Here is a 19,817-nt window from a genome sequence, read left to right as displayed (position 1 = left end):
ATCAAGAGGCAATAAAAATAACCTCTAATCCCTCGCTCAAGACATTATCATTCTTTACGTCATGATGTATTTCCTTCTCTTTCTATATAAATATTTATGTATAAATTGAGCTCAGCTACATATAGTGTTGTTTCCTCAGGTTTTTAATGTTATATCATAAGCATTTTTTTGTTTTTAAAAATAATCCTTGAAATAATTTCTTATTGTGGTAAAATACATCTAACATAAAATTTACCATTTTATCCATTTTTTTTTTCTTCTTCTCCCCAAAGCCCCCGGTACACAGCTGTATATTCTAGTTGTGAGTGCCTCTGGTTGTGCTATGTGGGACACCACCTTAGCATGGCCTGATGAGCAGTGCCATGTCCATGCCTGGGATCCGAACTGGCGAAACCCCAGGCTGCCGAAGCTGAGTGCGCGAACTTAACCGCTGGGCCATGGGGCTGGCCCTATTTTATCCATTTTTAAGTGTACAGTTCAGTGGCATTAAATACCTTCAAATTGTTGAGCACCCAACACCACCATCCTCTCCAGGACTCTTGCATCTTCCCGAGCTGAGACTGCAGACTCATTAGACAATAGCTCCCTGTTCCCTCCTCCGGCCCCTGGCAGCCACCCTTCCAGTCCGGGTGAGCTTGACTAGGTACCTCAAACTGAAATCTTTTTAAAAAAATCATTTTTAATGCTTGCCTACTGATTCCATGTGTGCATATACCACAGTTTATCTGCGTCTCCTTGTTAAACATGTAGCTCCCTTTCACTTTTTCACAGTTATGAACAACACTGCAGTGAACATCCCCTGAACCTGTGCAAAAGTGCGTGATCTTCTCTGTTGTCCCTTGTGCCATATTGGACACTGCAACTTTCCCTTTGCCTTTTTTCTGTGCAAGCTTTTTTCCCTCCTTCACGTTCTTGGCTTACGTTTTTGAAATTTCTCTCGACAGAGGCGGCAGACTCCTTTGCACGTGGCGGCTGACCTTGGGCATGTGGAGCTGGTGGAAGCCCTGCTGCAGGCCAGCTGCGACCTGAAGGCCATTGATAAGGTACTTCCACGGCCTCGTGCTGGCCAGCTGGCGTGGTGGCCGCGCCCTCCCTGTCGGCTGTGAGCCTTGTGGAAAATGCACGCAAACTGGAGAAACCTCCCTCCGCAGTCAGGAAACATCCCGACTTTGATTGAGAGATGTCGGTAGGAATTCTCTCTGAATAATAAAATAATGTGTTTTAAAAATTCAAACTATTCATTAAATTTTTGAAAAGATTATGGATTCCCATGGTCCAAAAATAAAAACATATAATTAGTAAAGGTTTTATAGCAATAATTTCCCATGCACCCTTGTCCCTGTTTGTCTGGTTCCCACAGTACCCTTCTATATGTATCCATTATTAGAAATTTCTTCTTTCTAGAGTTTCTTTATGCATATGCAAGCAAGCGTAAATATATGACGCTCTTATTCCATTCCTCTGTCCTTTTATACAATGGTGGCGTACCTATACACATTGTCCTATGCTTAGCGTTTTTCGCTTTCCAATAGAAAGTGGACATGGTTCCATGTTAGTCCATGGAGAGGTTCTCCATTCTTTTTATCCAGCTGCATAAAAGACTGTGGTATGGACATGTCATAATATGCTTAGCCCTCAACTGATGGGCATATAAGTTGCCCTGAGCTTTTGCTATTATAGACAGAGCTGCGGTGAATAAACTTACACGTGTCGAAACTTGTTTTTTAAGTTTATTTAAAAATTTTTAATTGCAAAATACGCATAATATAAGCTGTACCGCCTTAACCATTTTTGAGCATGCTGTTCAGCAGTGTTAAGCATTCACGTTGTTAGGCAACCAGTCTCCAGAGCTTTCTCATCTCACAAAACTGAAACTCTAAACAACAACTACTCATTTCCTCCTCCCCCAGCCCCTGGCAACCACCATTCTACTTTCTGTCTCTGTGAATCGGACGGCTCTGGGGACCTCATGTAAGTGGAGTCATACGTAGTTGTCCTTTTGTGCCTGGCTCATTTCACTGAGCATAATGTCCTCAAGGTTCATCCACGTTGTGGCATGTTGGGATTTCCTTCCTTTCAAGGCTGAGAGGTATTCCATTGTATGTATACGCCACATTGGGGACGGACACTTGGGGTGCTTCCACCTTTTGGCTGCTGTGTAGACTTGTTTTTAAGGAAATACAGCTTCGTTTCTTTTAAGCGATGCAGTGACGCAGGCTCAGCTTTGAGGGCTGTGGGACGGCGTCGTTAGGGTCCCACTTTCCCGAGAGGAGTGAAAGCAGGATGTGGCTGTGCGCAGCCCTCTTAGGGCTCACACACTGTCTTATTTCAGTCCTCATGTCTCCTCTCCGAAGTGGACAAAATTATCCCAGTTTTCAAGAGAAGATTTGAAAGATTTGATGACATCACGGTCACACACCAGTAAGAGGTACAGCCTGGCTTCAAAGCCAAGGCCACTGGCTGCTTGGTTGTCCAGCACTTTCCTACAGTGGTCGGCGGAGGTGACTGCTTCCAGAGCTGGCAGTTTTTCCCTTCCTTGTCTTCACCCACACCATCCATCCGCTGGGCATGTCCCCTATTCCCAGCGCAAGCCTCCTCTGTTTCAGAGTCACACGCGTTAACGTTTGTGGGATCTGAAGTGTGATACATTATTTTTGTTTTCTCTGTGTGTCAGTTTTTTAAGTAACTTTTTGAAAAATGATGATAAAGCTAATACCAGCCCACTGTGGACAATTTGGAAAACTTAGAAAAGCGTAAGGAAAGAAAACACCCCGGCTCATCATTCCATCACTCAGCTGGAATCCCACCGCTTCCAGCGGTCGTGGCTCGTTAACGCCCCTGAACATTTAGCGTTAGCATTTTCCCATGGTTTCTTTTTGTACTTTACTCTACTTTTTCATTAACAACACCTCCAGGGCAGTCTTCTGGGTAGAGAATCCATATCATTGAGCAGGGATTCATACTGGGCCCCTCGATGCTAGTGGATGGATATTCCAGTAAACACTGTCAACGCTACAACTTGACTGTTTTCGAAACAAAACCCCACAGTTTACTGGGCCTCACCATTTGGTTTTCCAGGATTTCCCGTCTTCCTCTCCCTCTTTCTTCTCCGGGTCTGGCACATAGTTGGCATGCAGTACATACTTAATTAATGCATAAAAACTACCTTTTCTACCCACTCCTACAATTTTTACCAAAGGTAAGTGACTCTCTCTAAGACTGAATTAAGATCTGGATGGGGAAAAAGAGTCAAGGTTTGGTGTAAATTTGACTTTCCCAGAAACCTGCCCTCTGAGCCGGAGGCATGGCCCCCAGGTGCCCTTCCCGAGGGCCGCCCACCCGCAGGCGGGAGTATTTGGGTCTTCACGCAGCGCACGCTCTTCGCAAGGTTTTCCTATGAGCTCGAAAACTCAGGCTCTCAGAATGCTGTCTTCCCAAAATAGGCTGATTATGGTGATTCAAACGGCTTTACCAGCCAGAATTTAGAGAGCATACAATTAAAGGCTTGCTAAATGCCTGCAAAATGCAGTTCTTCCTAATTTCATTACTGTCTCTTTTGATTAGAAGTTGACTCCTTTCAGCCCTAATTTTCAGACCCACCTGGGTCTCAGCTCCTGGCCTGACAGCCAGATCATTCAGGTTGGTGCAAGTTGCACTTGTTGGAGATACTCAGCCACGGGAGAGAATTACTGGGATAATTTCTGGATCCCTAAGCATAGGAACATGGGTTCCTAAGATTGGAATTTCTGACCATTCATTTTCGTTATCTTTAAGATCCCTGAGCAAATTCTTCATGGGTCATTTTTAAAAGAAATGAGAACCATGATCTCTTGCTCAGCAAGAAATGTCTAGATTGTGTGCTGCATAAAATCTAGGGGATGCTTCTTGCAAGGCTGTGTGTCCTGGCTTTGAGCACTGTCTGTCTTGAGAAAGGCACACCTTTTTGAAATTTGTATAAGGTACCATCTGGGCTCCAGGCAGCTCATGCCCAAAATGATGTCCAGAACAACTGTTGTTGCTCATTCCATTTGGTTAAGATTTCAACCCCTCACCCTTGGGTAGAGGCAGTGTCATATAAGAGGAAAAAATCCTAGATAGGAGTCCAGTGAGCTGAATTCTGTGCTATGAATTAGTAGTGTTGTCATGATTGATATTATTCTTAGTAAGTTCTAGCCCTTTTCTGTCTTGTTACTCTACCCTCCTTGACACATGGCTTCCACTTCCTGGTTCAAGCTCCCGCCGTCATGCCCCACTCCACTCAGGAGGAGAAGGGAAGGAAGGAGGACATTCCTTCTCTCTGTAGAGATACTTCCCAGAACTTGCATGTGCCGCCTCCATTTACATACGTTGGCCAGACTTAGGTCACATACCTAAGTGCGAGGGAGGCTGGGAAATGTTCGGGTGGTCAAGTGCCCAGCTGAAATCAGAAGGTCTCTTCCTAAAGGAGAGAGGAAGAAAAGGCTGTTGGTGGTGTGGGGGTGGGGGGCACTGACTGAAGCCTCTGCCACAGGTGGAGTCAGCCTTTGGAGGAGGAAAATGTATGATCGTGTTGTTTATCTGCGGAGCACTCCCAGGGCAGTGAGCCCGGCAGGCCCTGGGGGTCTTGGAGGAAAGTTTGGGTTCTCATTGGTAGAGCGTGTGTGAACATCTCCTGTTGATGGTGGGTCCTTTGCCCCTGCCCAGTTGACACGGCACCTGACACTGTCGGTATCTAGTATCGTGGACAGTTACCATGGGCCCTGCAGAGTCCTAGGGCTTCATGTACCTCCTCACATTTACCCCTTTCCACTGCACTGTGGGGTAGTCATTGAGACCCAGAGAAGCTAAGGACTGGCCCAAGGTCACCCTGCAAGGAAGCAGCAGGATCAAGATTGGAGCCCAGACCCCCGTTCCAAAGCTAGAGTGCCTAACCATACCATCTGACACTTTCATTTGTAACTTTTAGCAAGGGAAGACGGCCCTGGCCGTGGCCTCCAGGAGCAACCACAGCCTTGTCGTGGACATGCTCATTAAAGCGGAGAGATATTACGCCTGGAGAGAGGTAAGCAAGGACGATTCCAGCTCGGCAGGACCTCTTCCACACCCTTGTCTTCTTAGAGGGCAGCGCGGGGCTGTGTAAGTCTTTCTAGCTGTCCCTCTGGCCTGGCTGCCCCGTTCCTGGGATGAACAGCTGCCTCTCCTCCTCCTCTTCCTTTGCCTTGTCAGCAGTAGGACTGAAGTGTGGAGAGCTCACCTGGGCCAAGCAGCCCAGGCCACGTTGGCTCTAATGGGCCTCGCGTGCGTGCCCTGGGTGGCTGGCTCCTGGCTGTGACCTATCATGGAGTCTTGGCCATGGTCCCTTCTGGAAGTTCCCAGACCCACATTCTAATGAGTGGTAGGGAAGTTCCTATTTCTGGGTCTGCAATTTTCAACACACCCCTACGCGCCCTCTCCAGCACTCAGGTGTTCTGTGAGAGTCACGAAAACCTTATTTATCTTGAGAACACAAACAGCTTCTCTCCAAGACATTCTTTCTGCCTTCTTTCGTTATTCCTTCATCTGACGGCTGCCACCCTGCAGCTTCTCAGTAGACCGCCCTTCGCTGAATCCCACAGATTCGGGTCTGTGCCCTTGGGCAGGGATTTCACTACCAGCCTCACTCTCCACCTCTCGTGTGTGGTGTTGCCATCCTAGGCTCAATGGCCAGAATTTGAGTCCTGATCCCTCTAGCCTATCCCTGGGGAGCCTCCAGCCTGGATTGCTGTCCAATTTGCCAATCCGTGGACGTTTCCCTTAAATCCTGAAGGCAAAAGGCTCCGATTTGCCTCCTTGCTCACAATCCTGTTCAACTGGCCCAGTGCTCCTGCTATACATGGGTCATTTTAAAAGCCACACCATCCTCCTCAAACTTCTCTTATTTGCCTGTGAAACAAAGAAGACAACATTTCTGTGACAATTAGACTTCTCTGTTTAATCTCTCTCCCTCCTCCTCTGATTTCTGCTGGTCCTTCTCCTGTTTCTCTTCCTCTTTGTCTTAGCCTCATTCTCATTTTCTTAGATCATCACTGTATTTTATTGATGATAACTTTCCCAAGTTCCACCTTTTCTTTTGTTCTTTAAATTGTTCTTTTTACATTTTCTTTAAAAATAGAAATATTCATTGGTTCTTATTTTTAATCCCTATTAGCATTTTTAGGTTCTCTTCCCTAGGTGAGAATAAATTACTTTTCCACCAAATGAGTAAGCCTCTTTCCTAACAAATCCTTAAGATGTGAGAGTTAGATGAACTTTGAAAATCATATATCATACCTAAATATAGCTGGAGTAGACCCCAGAAATGGTACGAGTTGTTAACCCTGGTGTCAACTGGGAACCTGGGGTCTGGGGTGGGAGGAATACTTGTTTTTTAACATATATCCTTAAAAATTTGTTTTTTTACCAAATGCATTTGTTATAATTTATTATTTAAAATTCTCTGTTATTAAGTTTATTCTAAGTTATTATCCTGACCTAATATAAAATAGTTCCTAATAAAAAGATTAAAGAGTGATTGAAATTTCCTCTCTTCTATCTATTTACCCATCTGCCTAACTACCCAGTCATCCATCATTAAATTCAATGGTTCGGAGGCAAATGAGAGCTTCCTAAAATCCGGCTTATGCTATTTTAATTTTCACCGGTTCTGGTTCCTGTTACTCCTGCAAATAGTTCAGTGCTTTGGCAGACGAGCTATTCACGCTCCACTGACTGTTGAAAAAGACCTGGGCTTTCGGAATCCCTGGCCCATTCCTCTGGAAGCCTGAAGCACCACCCAGCCCAACCCCGCAATGCACAAAGCGTGCAAATTTCTCAAAGAAATAAACATGCTGTAGAGCCCTGGTGACTGCAGGGGCTCTTTGCACTCTTCCCTTTGCCTCGTGGTATCGGGGTTTGGATCTTGTTGGATTCATCATTGTTTCGGGCGATAGAATGAGGGGGAAAGGAAAAAGTGAAATGCACATGGCTCCCAAATTTATTGGGTCCCCCACCCTCCACCTTACCCCTTTTGGGAGTCCCTAGGAGCTAGGCCCTGTGGGAGGAAAGCTGAGGCTGGAGTGAAGACTGTGCATTGTACAGTCTCTGAAAGGATTATGGGTAATTCACAGCTCCCCGTCCTATCCCAGTTCTGACCACAAAGTCCAGATACTAGCGAAAGGCCTGCCCTTCTCCTTGTCCCAGCTCCCCAGGAGTTTGTAGACCTGCCCAGAGGAGATTGCTGATGCTGTGAAGGGTTCAGGCTGACCCATGATGGGGGTTGAGGGGCAAGCCCCACCGTGTTCTCATAGGTTTTGAAAACCAGGTCCCCATACACTTTTTAGTCCACTTCCTGCCCCAGCATTGACTCTCGTCTTGCTGTTCAGAGTATCTTTCATTAAGATTCACTTTTATTGAAATGAAAGACAAAAACAGAAGTCACTCTGGAAGAAGGGAGAGAACTGACGGGAAGTCCCTAACCTGGTGGGCTGTGCGTCTGCATGTCCTCAGCTGGTTTGCAGCCTCCTGGAGGAGGACAGTCTGCAGCCCTGACGGCATGCGTGTGGCAGGTGCAGCTCTAGGAAATTGGGACGACTGCTTCCACTTGGAGGTTTTCTCCAGTTTTCTTGGTTGGATTCTGCAGGACTCTGGTGGGTTCTGCAGAAGGGACAAAAGGCATCTTTGAAAAATCTAAAAACAAGATATCAATCCAGGCACGGTGTTGTTGGGGTAGGCCCAGATGCAGTGGCTTAAAACAACATGATATGGACTCCTGTCCTCCCTGGGCCCCCACAGTTAGGCTCATACTTTACATCCCTCGCACTTGCCAAAGAGCAGGATGAAGGGAGGGACCAGCTGTGGAGTCTTACTGAGAGTAACTCAGTCTGAGCCCCACTGAAAGCTTGCTATGAGAACATCGCACACCCGGAAGAAGGGGATGTGGGTTGAGAGTCAGACCGTTAAAGACATTTGCTGTTGTGACGTTTCCTTAGCCAAGGCGGCCCCTGTTTCTTTTGGGGTGGGGAACTGTCAGTCAGCAGGCTGCGATAGAAGCCTGGGGCACAGCTGGGCAAAACCCCTCCTATTGCCTGAGTCAGACCAACAGTGCTCAAGCTTTTTATCTCAGACATTTGTCTCCATCTTGAATGACAAATAATGACCCAGTGACAGGTGACCTTAAAACATAGTCTTGGTTGCCTCCTTGCCAGTTATATCTGGAAAAAAAATATTTTTATATTTATTTTTTATAATTTATATTTATATAAATATATATAAAATATATTTATAATTTATATTTAAATATAAATATATACACTCTGAAATAAGGCAATAAGCAGAAAATGCCTGAAATCATCTGCTACACTTCCTTTCGATTTAGGAGCATGGCGAGAGCAGCCGGGACCCATCCGTCAGCTTTCCTCTGACCTTCAAGCAAGATCACAGTGTGGAGACCAGGCACATTCGCAGGCTCCTCTGGAACCTGGCTTACCGTCAGCTGAAGGCCGGCGAGTGGCAGAGGCTGGCCCGTTCGTGGAACTTTACGGATGAGCAGATCAGAGCCATCGAGGAGCAGTGGTCAGGTGAGCGCTGCCTGGGTGACGTGGGCAGGCGGCGTCAGCGTTAGGAGCAGCCGCCTTCCTGGTGGCAGGCAGGTCTTCCAAGTAAGTGCCCTGCGCTCACGATGAGCATCAGCCCTCAAGGGCCCAGGAAGGGGACACTTAGCTTAGGGTCGCAAATGTGACTGGAGACTTTGCAGATGGCGAATACTCACGAGAAGCTGCAGTAACTGAAGTTTGCAAATGATGATTGCTTTCATGGAGCCATATTGAAAAGTGGCCTTTAGCCTGGAAGGAAATTCAGGTTCCAACTGAATGGGCACCAAGGAAGCAAGGATTTCACAGTTGGCTTGTCACTGAGAAGCCAACCTGATTTCTGGTGTTCCTCGAGACTGTCCTGGAGCGAATGGGTTTATTCCCTAACCAAAGGTGCATCATTTAGGGCTTCCACTCCACCAGGAATCCCTTAAACCAGGTCCGGGGCAAAGGGTTCTCGTAGGACATGGCCTTGGGCAAGACCGGCTGTCCCATGAGAAGCATGTGGGCTCCAGCCTCTCTGTTAGAGGATGCCAAGCCATGGAAACACTTGCGCCAGACCCGGCTCTGTTAGTGAGGTCGGTCAGCTGGAGTCCTTAGCTTTGCTTTTTTATGATTTGGCCAAAACCTAGAGAATATAGAAAGTTTGTTTGGCATTAATCAACTTATTAGCTTTCAAAACAAAGAAGCAAATTCTTCTTGGCAAAACTTTCTATTCCGAGCACTTTCCTTGCCTGGGTATCGTGAGATGAGAATGAGTCCTTCTCTCAGGGGTTGCTTCAAATTATTGATGCTGGGAGTCAGAGCTGGCAGAAACGCAGCCCGCGAGCATGTGCTCCTTGCCACGGGCGAGTAAATCATGGAACGTTTTATTGCTAACGCTAAGGATACATTTGAATGTGAAAAAATGGAAGCTAATGCTTTGAAAATGTTGCATATTGGCTACAGTTTCTGAAAAGATTTCTTCTTTATTGTTAAGATTTCTCCTTTGTTGCTAACGAGGCATATGGTGTTCTGTGATGTCTTTATGAAAACTGAGTTGCCTTCTGGAAGTCCCTCTGGACCTGAAGAAATGACTTGGAAATCCGGCACACCTTCAGAGTACTTGCCAGCAGGACAGGGGCATTTTCAAGTGGCTCAGTCCAGCGTGACGCGTGTGCAGTGTGTTCAGCTGTGCCGTGAGGGGGACGTCAGCTCCGTATGGAGTTTATCATCTAGTTGGCATGATAACGGGAACATTCACAATCCAGTTATATTGTCACCTGGTAATGCTACTGGCACTGGGGAGTCTGTGGGCTTTTGAGCAAAGGAGTGACGCACTGATGATGGCATGTAAGAAACAGTGGTTTGGCAAGGGCAAAGTCGGGAAGGCACACGGCTCACCTAGGAGTGCGGTCTGTATAGGTGCAGTTCGCTCTCCCTGAAGCTCCCGCCCCTGTGACAGTCAGCCCAGCACCTTCTTCCCTGGAGCTCAGACCCAGCTTATCCTGGCACCTGTCTGCTCCTGCACACACGCGATAGAGCCAGGGGCCTGTCCTGCGTTTGTCACTGGGAGCTCCTTCCGGGGGTGACGACGGCTTCCTGTCTCCATAGCCCCACACCACCTCTCAGAGCTTAGGTATCCAGTGAGTATTTACCCCGAGAGGGATCCTGGCCCATGGATGCGGACTTCCGCTGGAAACTGGAGTGGCAGCACGGGACGTGCTTGCTGCTCAGAGTGTGGTTGCCAGGCGGTGGCGGCAGTGGCACCGGGAGCTCCTTAGACTGCAGATCCTCAGCCCAGACGGCTGCCTCGGAGCAGATCCCTGGGGAAGTGTGCACGGCGAGGAGTGCTGGGCTGCGGCAGTGCTACCTGAACACTGAAGCAAAGCTCCACGTTTCGTCAAGATTGTCCCACACCGCCCAGCAGGGGCGCGGCTGTTGAGTCCCTTATCCAGCCCCTTGGTTGCGTCAAACATAGTAGGTGCGCGGCAAGTGCTGGAGCGAATCCAAACTCTGGTCACGCTACAGAGGCACCTGGGAGGGGAACCAGAAGGGCTTTCGTCCCCTCGGCTTTTTAGCCAACAGCCATCAGAAGAGGAAGGAACTTGTGACCGCAGTGATAGAGAACATTCAGCTAGAATCAAGGTCACAGGAAGGAGACCCCAGCATGTGGTGTTTCACCTCTGACCTTTTGTGTTTGGCACAGGAAAGGAAAGCTTCCGTGAACACGGCTACCGGGCTCTGCTCATCTGGCTGCACGGGGCCCTGCTGACCCAGGCCGCGCCGGTCAAGCACCTGTACGAAGAGCTGGTACGAGCGGGCTTCCCAGAGCTGGCTGGTGAGTTGCAGTTCTAGCAGCTAGAAACTCCTGCTCCCTTAAAATGGTGGGGAAGTCCATAGAAATGTTACTGCTGTTGACCAGCAGCAGTCCCGGCTTGGCGTTAGCTGTGGTTCATACAGAGTCTGCAGCTTCTCCATTGGTGAGTGTCGATACTGGTCCCATTTTCATCCTACTGCTGGGGGTTTGAAAAGTAGAGGAGTACAGTCATGTGTCGCTTAGCGATGGGGATACTGTTAGGCCGTTTTGTCATTGTGCAAACATCACAGAGTGTATTGAAGGGGAACAAAATTTGCCACCCCAAAATGTGTCTCTTTAACATGAGGATTATTTTAGGCTGATTATTTTTAAGAAACAGAAGACTCAGACAGTTTCTCTTGTTGCCTCCGCCTTAACTGCCTAAAAGAATTCAGATAAAAAACCCTGTGTCAGGAAGCGAGCCATCACCTTAGCATCATGGGAACCAGGTGCAGACAGGGAGGAAGCGAGAAGAGCCTGTTTGTGGGCTCCCATCTGTGTTCTTCTGTTTCTGTGGCCAAACAAACACTTGTTTTCCAAATGTTTGCTCCTTTTCACCTACCTGTGAACTGCCTTCCTTCCCTTTGAAGTCCCCGACTCTCCCCGCCCCCAACATCTTCTTTTGTCTTTAGCTGAGGACGGTATTTAAGGTGAGGGCTTTGGCTATTTTGGTGAGCTTGGGTTTCCTGGGTTTCTCTCAAGTATACATGTTACTAAACTTTTGTTTTTCTTCTGTTAATCTGCCTCATATCAATTTAATTCTTAGAGCAGCCAGAAGAATCCAGAAGGGTAGAGGAAAATTTCTTCCTCCCCTACGGTACAGGCACAAACCTAGATGGTACAGACTACAAGACATCCAGGCTATATGGTACTAGGCTCTATGTGACTATTCTTACGGGACCACTGTCATTATTCGGTGCATGACTGTGTTTTTGTTTGTGTCTGTGTGGGCCAGGGTGGGGGTGTGGGGAAGGTGGGAGGGGGGCAGGAATGCTAAACCATCTCATAAGGTTATGGGATAGTTCTTTACAACTAAAGATTGTCTTGCTCAAAATGCCATTTTTCCCCTGTTGGGAAACTGCAAGTTAGTGTATTTGAATATGTTATCTCTAGGTTGAGAGAAAAGAACGGACAGGCTATTACTTTGCCAGCTGAGGTTATTGCTAAAAATCACTCTGCCAAAGCCCATCTTGTCAGGGAAGATGCTTTGAAAATTTATCAATAAATTAAGTGGCATTATAACTGTCATGTAATAATAACCATTCAAGCGAAATGTAGGGACATCTGCCATTATTTTCTCTGATGCAGTTTTACCTGAAGCTGAGGACATAAATGGATGAATCAGACCGCTGACCCCATATTCAGTTTCCGCAGTGGTTGGCACAAGGACTAGTGCATGGATGACGCCTGCCTTCCATGGCATTATCCTCATAGCACTGGGGTTGTTCCCTTAACTTTCAATCGGTTCATTCCTATGACAGAGTATCCATAGGGACTCTCTGGGAGGACCAGGAGGCAGTCCACTGAGAGGTGAGGGCACGTGCTCGGAGCAAGACTGCGTGGGCTTGTCTCTGACCTCCAGCGCTGAGGGCGGTGTGATCCTCAGCAGGTCCTGTGACCTCACGGTGCCAGTGTTCTCGTGTATTAACTAGGAAGGTGTCTGTGTCAAAGGGCCGTTGTGGGACTAAGTGAGGAATGGTGCCTGGCATGTGGCAAGTGCTTGATAAATGGTAGCTATTAATGATAAACGTTAACCTGTTTATTCCAGAAAAGATCCGTCAATTCAAAAGCGAAGCTGACTCGAGGCCCAAGAAATGTGCAGTTTCATAAATGTCCGAAGAAACCATATTTAAATGATTTTCCACTCAGCATTCAGTCCTTTTAAATTCCATGCCATAAGTTCTTCTAGCAGTGGGACTGACTTTCCTCTCAACTCTGAAGACAGTGGTGACATGATCCTCGAACAGATGAAAAAACCATACTCTACTTTCCGACCACTGACATGAAAAGTCAGAACTTTTTCGGTTTTTGCTTAAGGCAAATTGTATATGATTTTCCCATTTCTGTCATTTGATGCAACCTATGTGGTGGCATAATCTCGGATTTAGTGTATCATGTTTTCAAATAATCTGATGGTGAGAGCAGCAGCATGGTCTACGGAGAAAGCCGGGGTTTTAGAATAGACAGGCCTGGTCTTGAATCATGGTTTTGCCCTATTAGCTGTGAGCCTTTGGGTGGGCTAATGTTCACATTCCCAGATCTTCAGTTTCTTTCTCTATACATTGGGAGAAACATCTCTCTCTTCCACAGCGTTGAGGTGGGGATGAAGGGAGCGTGCCCCTGAAATGCCTAACTTCATGCGCACAGTATTGAAATCGTTAACTGGTAGTTATTTCTTTTGTAACAGAAACTGGCTTTGGAAATTTATAGTCGCTGTTGGCTTTAAATACCACATGTGTAATGTGTTACTTAGAAAAGACCGGAAGTGTATCCACCAATGTTTCTTGTCTCTTGGTGACATAATTACAGGCGATTTTTATTTTTGGTACTTTTATTTTTTCCTTAGTGGTACTTTCCAATTTTTTCCCACAATGAACATGCATTATTATGTTTGTAATCTGAAAAAGTTATGACATATGAAATCAAGTATCACGGTATAGCAGTTTATGTGTATCTATTCATTATGATTTAAGGCTCTCCATTCTCAAATTCTGACTAAGTCTCTAAGGCCAGAAATAAAATCATGAACAATTTCAGTCCAGTTATTCTATCATGAATTTATGTCTACATCTTTGTCTCATGCTGATTGTAAATGGCCCACTAAATGTTCTGAAGGTTTGAGACAGGAAATATGTTCAAATGATTCCATAAGTCTTTAGAAAGGTATTCAGTGAAAAGTCTTGTCCCCATTTTTCTTCAGTATGGCCACTTTCCACTGACCTTGCTATTCCTCCCCCCTCAAGTCTAGGTAACCTCTTTATGCAAAAATAAACAAATGTGAATACATATTCTTACTGTATGAAGTGTTTTAATTGTTGGATTTAAGTTAAGCTAATTACTTGGTGCTTTGGACAATATGTAATTTCTAGAGCTTAGATAAGGCTTAAAAAGATGCCTACAATATTCTTAATCACAATATTCATAATGGTCACTTTAGTTAGCCCGTGGTCATGGCTTGGGTATTGAAAACTATTCCTAGTTGTCATCTAGCTTCCTCAAAAAGCAGAGCCTGAGACCAAAGTTTATGAGCAACTGCTTTTTTCAGGAGTGCAACTCCAAGGAAGCAGGAGTGGGGGAGAAAGGGAGTGAGATGGGGAAGGAGGGAGAGCCAAGATCAGGGGGAATTACCAAATTGGCCACCTGGTATCAAGTACACCGATCACTTGACCTGGAGGGTACTCTCTTCCAAGAGATGGGATGACCAGTGCATTTCAGGGCAGTTCATCCAGGGGAGAAAGGAAGGACTGACCTGTTCACCCAGTGGGGTCTTCATTCCTGCTGCGTATGAGCGGGCTCTGAGTGCAGCCCGTGGTCCTCGTCATGCTCTCGGATGGATAGGGAAGCAGTGCTATTGGTGTTCCTTGTTGAAACCCACGAGGGGCTGTTTGCCACAGTGGTAGCAGGGCCAGAACTCAGAACGTGTGCTCTGTAAGAAGGTTCTAGTACTCTTTAAGACATGGCCAGACACTTCTATAATTCAGAAAAGCCTTGGTGTGCCCATTGAGAAAACGGGATACGTATTTGCCTATCTCATATTTATTCTCTGATGTCCTGTTAACAAAACAATGCGAGGCAGTAAGAAGAACTATTTCCCATAATAAAGTTCAAGCACGGAGCTAGGTCATGTGCAAATTGGAAGTGGCTTCAGACGATGAAGTCCACCACTTCTGTTAAAGATGTAGACAGATCTGGGGCCGGCCCGTGGCAGAGTGGTTACGTTCACACGCTCCGCTTCGATAGCCCGGGGTTTTGATGGTTTGGATCCCGCCATGGACACGGTACCGCTCATCAGGCCATGCTGAGGTGGCATCCCACATAGCACAACCAGAAGGATCTACAACTAGAATATACAACTACTTACTGGAGGGCTTTGGGGAGAAGAAAAAAAATAAAGATTAAAAAAAAAAAGAGAGAGACGTAGACAGATCCTTCAGAGTCTGCTTATTTTCATGTGGCCTATGAGCAGAGGGTGGGTCGATCTCACTGTTTCACAGACGAGGGTCCTGAGATTCATCTGAATTATGTGCTTGGCCCAAGTAACCCATATAATCATTCGAAGCCTGATCTTGTTCTCCTAAGTCAGTTTTGCCCTCATGGTTTCTTTCTACAGGCCAGCCACCGAGAAGCCTCGGCCCAGGCCTGGAAGGCTGCTGAGCCGCCCCGGGCTCCCGCCACAGGACAACCCTTGGATGCTCAGAGAACAGCACGGGCTCAGCGCTGCAGTCTCAAGAAAGCCAAGACAGAAAAGAAACAGGATCACACTTTAATAGGAAATTTCCTTTTGATGTTTCTGTAACTCTGTTTTTGTGTCACTAAACTTTTTTTCCCTTTTCACATTAAAAAATATACATAGGTGTTGCCATTTCTCCCTAATTTTTAATTCCTAGAGTCCTGGAAAAATGATAACTAATACAATAAAGTCACAAAAAACTTTGTGATAAAATATCACTATTACTCTTGGTTTTTGTCTTTTTTAATTTTAAAATAAAAATACCTTAGTTTCTATGAGTTTTGATAATTTCTAGTAAAGTTCTCTCTTAAAGTGTATTTGGTAACATCGGGAGTGACTGCTCTGGAAATAACATAGAGGAAACAGGATTTATATACTTTGATGATGTAATCAGTGGCAGGCTGAACCCATTAAAATAATAAAGTCTAGTCTCTTTTTTAATTTAAAAAATTTTACTTAATTGCTTAAATAAAAAAATAACATTAAAATAATCCTACATATAGTTACAAAGGATGGAAAAGTCTTTTGTAATTTTGAAAAGATGAACATGATGTTCTAAGAATACGGAGAATTTAAAAACGAAAGACTGTAATCCTCGGTAGGAGCGGAGGAACTGGAAGAGCTCGCCGCGAGCACACTCGTTTCAGTCGACGACCTTGATGGAGGGGATGCTGCTGAGAGGCTGGCTGTGGGCGGATCTGGCTCCGAGAGGCCTGGAAGCCGAGGTGCCACCTTCAGGATGAATCGTCCGGGGATATTTTGCTGCAGTGGCTTGAGGAATGGTTTGCTGAAAAGATAAAAATCTGCCTTAATAATCCCATAAAACTACACATATTAAATATTATTCCATCATCTATAACTTCACCCAAAAAACATCTGTTAAGCATCCAGGAGATACAAATGACGAGTCGGGTGAAGTCGCTGCTAAGCAAGACACAGTCCTTTTCCCTAAGGACCCGCACCCACGTCCTCCTCTGGACGCCGTGTCTCCAGCTCAGCCTTCCACTTCACCTGAGGCTGAACTTTTCCATCCAGCGCCCCTTGATGTAATCATCTAGGAACCATCTACTGCCCAGGAAGAAAAGGACTTAAAGTCATTCCATATATCTTTTTTGCTAATACTTGGACATATGAAGTAGACAGGAATGCTGTCTAACAGTGAGACTTTACAGGGAAGGTATTCTCTTTTAAAATCAATCCTTGCTGCATGTCAACTATACTTCAATAAAAAAATAAAACCAACCCTTGTTTCTCTTTGGGGATGTGTTCTTGTAATTTTTAAAAATTAAACTTTTTGAGATAATTGTTGATTAACAGGTGGTTCTAAGAAATAACACAGAAGTATCTTGCATACCCTTCTCTTAATTTTTATCAAGTTAAATTTGCTTATGTTTTTACAAATTTACAAAGTGCGTTTATATATCTCACTTAATTTTCACACTACCTCACTTAATCCTGAGTCCTGACAGTGACCCTGGAGCTAAGGACCTTATCACTCCCATTTTACACAAGAGAAAACAGAGGCTCAAATATTTTACTTGATTTGTGTATGATCACAAAGCAAAAAGTAGCAAAACTGAGGTACTAACTCGGGCTTTTTAATTTTTGCTTAAATTTCATGCACTTTCCTTTATATCACATAAATTTATTGCAATCTGAATTTTTCCCAAACTAGAAATATGCTGACAAGTGCATCGAAAAAAGGAGCAAAATTTAAAAACTATAAAAGTAGGGAAGTCTTTCTTGTAATCGAAAATCTGCTACATGAACATGCATGCTAATTAATGAGCAAACAGTTTTTGTGTCTTTTTTAAATTAATGAGAAATCATTGATATATTTTACCCTTTTGACCACCAACATGGTAGAGTACTTTTCAGATTTGATAATTTTTACCCTCTTGAGAAGAAACAAACGCTTCTGAAGTTAATTTCCCAGCAGAGGAAGGGCGGACTGAGAGCACGCGGGGGCCGCGTGTGAGAGAGCCGTACCGGTGCGGGTGCCACCGATGTGGATCCTCTCAACACGTCGGGTAAGTGTTTATTAGTCTACACACACTCGGGAAAAAGATTTTTTCACAAAAGGTCATCAAATGTGGACTCACCACTGTGACGGGATGATGTTTTTCCACAACAACTGAGCTCACAGGAGGAGAAACTCCCATTATGGCTAAGTTGCTACTAACTCGACTTTTTGCAGCGAAACCACATCTCCCCGTGATGCGGGCTGTAATGGTCCTTCCAGCTTTCTGCTGCGCGGAGGTCACCACCCTGGGCGCGGGCTGAAAAACAGAGAGACCCGTGGCAGGAAATTCTCGGCAACATTTACAGCACTTTGGTTCTGCAACTTACGAAGAAAACGCACAGGCACTTAAGAGAACTGTATAGTCAACCAACTTTAACATGGAAAAAATAAATTTAAAACAATAGGACAAAAAGCAAAACCAAGCACCCTCAAACACCCCTTTAATCTTGGCATGTAAATTTTATAGGATTTTATGAACTTTTAAAAGACTTTTTCTTCTGAAGTACAGACTCACAGGAAGTTGCAGAGAGAGCACAGAGGGGTCCAGGCGTTCCTCACCCCGTTACATAATCACGGTGTAATTAGGACATGAAAACCAGGAGGCTGACACTGGTGTAGGGCCTGGGTGTGGACCTGTCACCGGATCACACGTGAGGATTCCTGGGACTGTCACTGCACTGTTCCAGCACCACAAAGGCCTCCCTCAGGAGACCCGTCGGTCACCCCATCTCCCTACCTCCAGCAGCCCTCACCTTAGCAACCATTAGTCTGTTTTATGAACTCTCTGGATCCTGATGCATAATTAATATTATCATTACATATGTTTTTGTGTTCTGCCTTTTTTCTTATCACTTTTTCATGAATACAGTCCTGCTATAATTTTTAATCAGAAGCTTTTATACCAACAAACTACAGTTTATCTGTCTCAGTTCTTTTCTTATTATATATAGCAAGTTTTGTAAAAAAGGATTCCCCTTTTCTTAGAGTTATTTCTATAGAATATATTGCAAAAAATGGGCTGATCCTAGCAGAAGGTAAGTTTAGCTTTTACAGCTTTTGTTGCTGACTGCTGGATGTACTCCAGAAGGATTCTATTTACATCAGAAGTAATGCAGATGTGTACTCATTTTATTTCACTGTCAATTAATTACATTAGCTGGGCAAAAACCAAAAGGAAGAAGGAAAAAAAGGGAGCCGACATTATTTAAACACCCCAGTATCTGTATCTTAACATTTGGCGTGAAGATGATGCGGATTACTGGTTAGGTGTGCAGGGCTCTGAGGCCGGAGGGCCACTTCTGTGACTAACTGGGGCCACAGGCCAGGAGCTCACTCTCTCTAAGCCTCAGTTTCCTCATTTCTAAAGGGGATCCTTCACTCGGCATTCAGATGAAGAGGGACGTCAGAAAAGAAACTTCACTAAACAGCTTAAAAATCCAACTGAAACCCTCAGTCATTCCAACTGGAGTTAAAAAAGGAGTAAAGTGCTATCTATTGTGTAACCTTGTGAACTGCAGTATATTTGCTTGTATAACTGCCTAATGCATTTTTTGGAAAATGTTTTCCACCATGAGATTCTGCTGTTTTGTTTAACACACTGAGGATGTCTGCGGAAAGGAAAGAATTTCACTAGAACGGTAATCCTCCTCTAGTTATTCGTTCCCCAGTTCTCTGCAGTTGACTTTCTACACACGCCTCCTTTAGGTACGGGAAATACCGAGACGACTGGACAAGGTTTGAATGTTCACAGGCAGCCTCTGTGATTAAAATGAAGAGAAAGACAAGCAGGCCCGATCACAAATCTCTCTTCTTTTCTTGTTCCCAACAATGATGGTTTCACCTTAGGTAAGTTACCCAACTAAAGTCTTGGTTCCTACTTCTGCTATTATGGTTCTTTTTAAAAACAGGAAGACGTATTTGAGGTGAATGTGAGCCCTGTAATTATGTAAGCAAGGAAGAGGCCAGCATTACATGCACAGACTGATGCCCTGGTGGGCTCGGCTCTCGCAGCCCTGAAGGCCGTAGCGTGTGAGTGCGGCTGAACGTGCTTCTGTTTCTGAAGAAGCAGGATGTGGCTGGAGGGGTCGGGGGAAGAAGGGTTGTCTACACAATGTTGGTTTTTCAGGTTTCAAAGACTTCAAATTATCTCAGGTGATCAAACTGTTTCCAAAAGTTAGTAACAAAAGGGTGGCGAGCACACCCATTCCTTTATCTCTCCCTGTGCATTTTCAGATTTACGTATCAATGTAGGCGTACAAATGGTGTAGGCATATTTTAAGAAGGGAATGCTGAAAAATCTGCCTCTGTGTGTGTTGTGTGAATATGTAACTTGAATGACAAACCAGAAATTTAAATAAACAGTGTTTGCTCATTGGTATAGAATTACATTTCAAAATGTATAATCATGAAAAATAAACACAG

The 19,817-nt window shown here is 45.1% G+C and overlaps 2 protein-coding genes across 4 annotated transcripts in view; one reads left to right on the top strand and one right to left on the bottom strand.

The window, feature by feature from the left end:
- Window positions 1–15,597, top strand: part of ANKDD1B (ankyrin repeat and death domain containing 1B) — a 55,764-nt gene extending 40,167 nt beyond the window's left edge. Inside the window, exons 12-16 of the mRNA XM_014830070.3 lie at window positions 945–1,043; window positions 4,946–5,041; window positions 8,372–8,573; window positions 10,774–10,905; window positions 15,254–15,597. Of these exons, the coding sequence (XP_014685556.3) occupies window positions 945–1,043; window positions 4,946–5,041; window positions 8,372–8,573; window positions 10,774–10,905; window positions 15,254–15,297 (573 nt within the window). The 3' untranslated portion in view covers window positions 15,298–15,597. The remainder of the gene's footprint in view (window positions 1–944; window positions 1,044–4,945; window positions 5,042–8,371; window positions 8,574–10,773; window positions 10,906–15,253) is intronic.
- Window positions 15,388–19,817, bottom strand: part of POC5 (POC5 centriolar protein) — a 33,409-nt gene continuing 28,979 nt past the window's right edge. For all 3 annotated transcript variants that reach the window (XM_014830065.3, XM_014830064.3, XM_070517925.1), the window contains 2 exons: window positions 17,476–17,652; window positions 15,388–16,160 (listed from right to left, as the gene is read on the bottom strand). In XM_014830065.3, coding sequence (XP_014685551.2) covers window positions 16,017–16,160; window positions 17,476–17,652 — 321 coding nt within the window. In that variant the 3' untranslated portion in view covers window positions 15,388–16,016. The remainder of the gene's footprint in view (window positions 16,161–17,475; window positions 17,653–19,817) is intronic.

The sequence above is a fragment of the Equus asinus genome, chromosome 9 (assembly GCF_041296235.1).
Source record: "Equus asinus isolate D_3611 breed Donkey chromosome 9, EquAss-T2T_v2, whole genome shotgun sequence".
In the NCBI taxonomy this organism is placed as follows: domain Eukaryota; kingdom Metazoa; phylum Chordata; class Mammalia; order Perissodactyla; family Equidae; genus Equus; species Equus asinus.
This window is presented reverse-complemented; position numbering and strand designations above follow the sequence as displayed.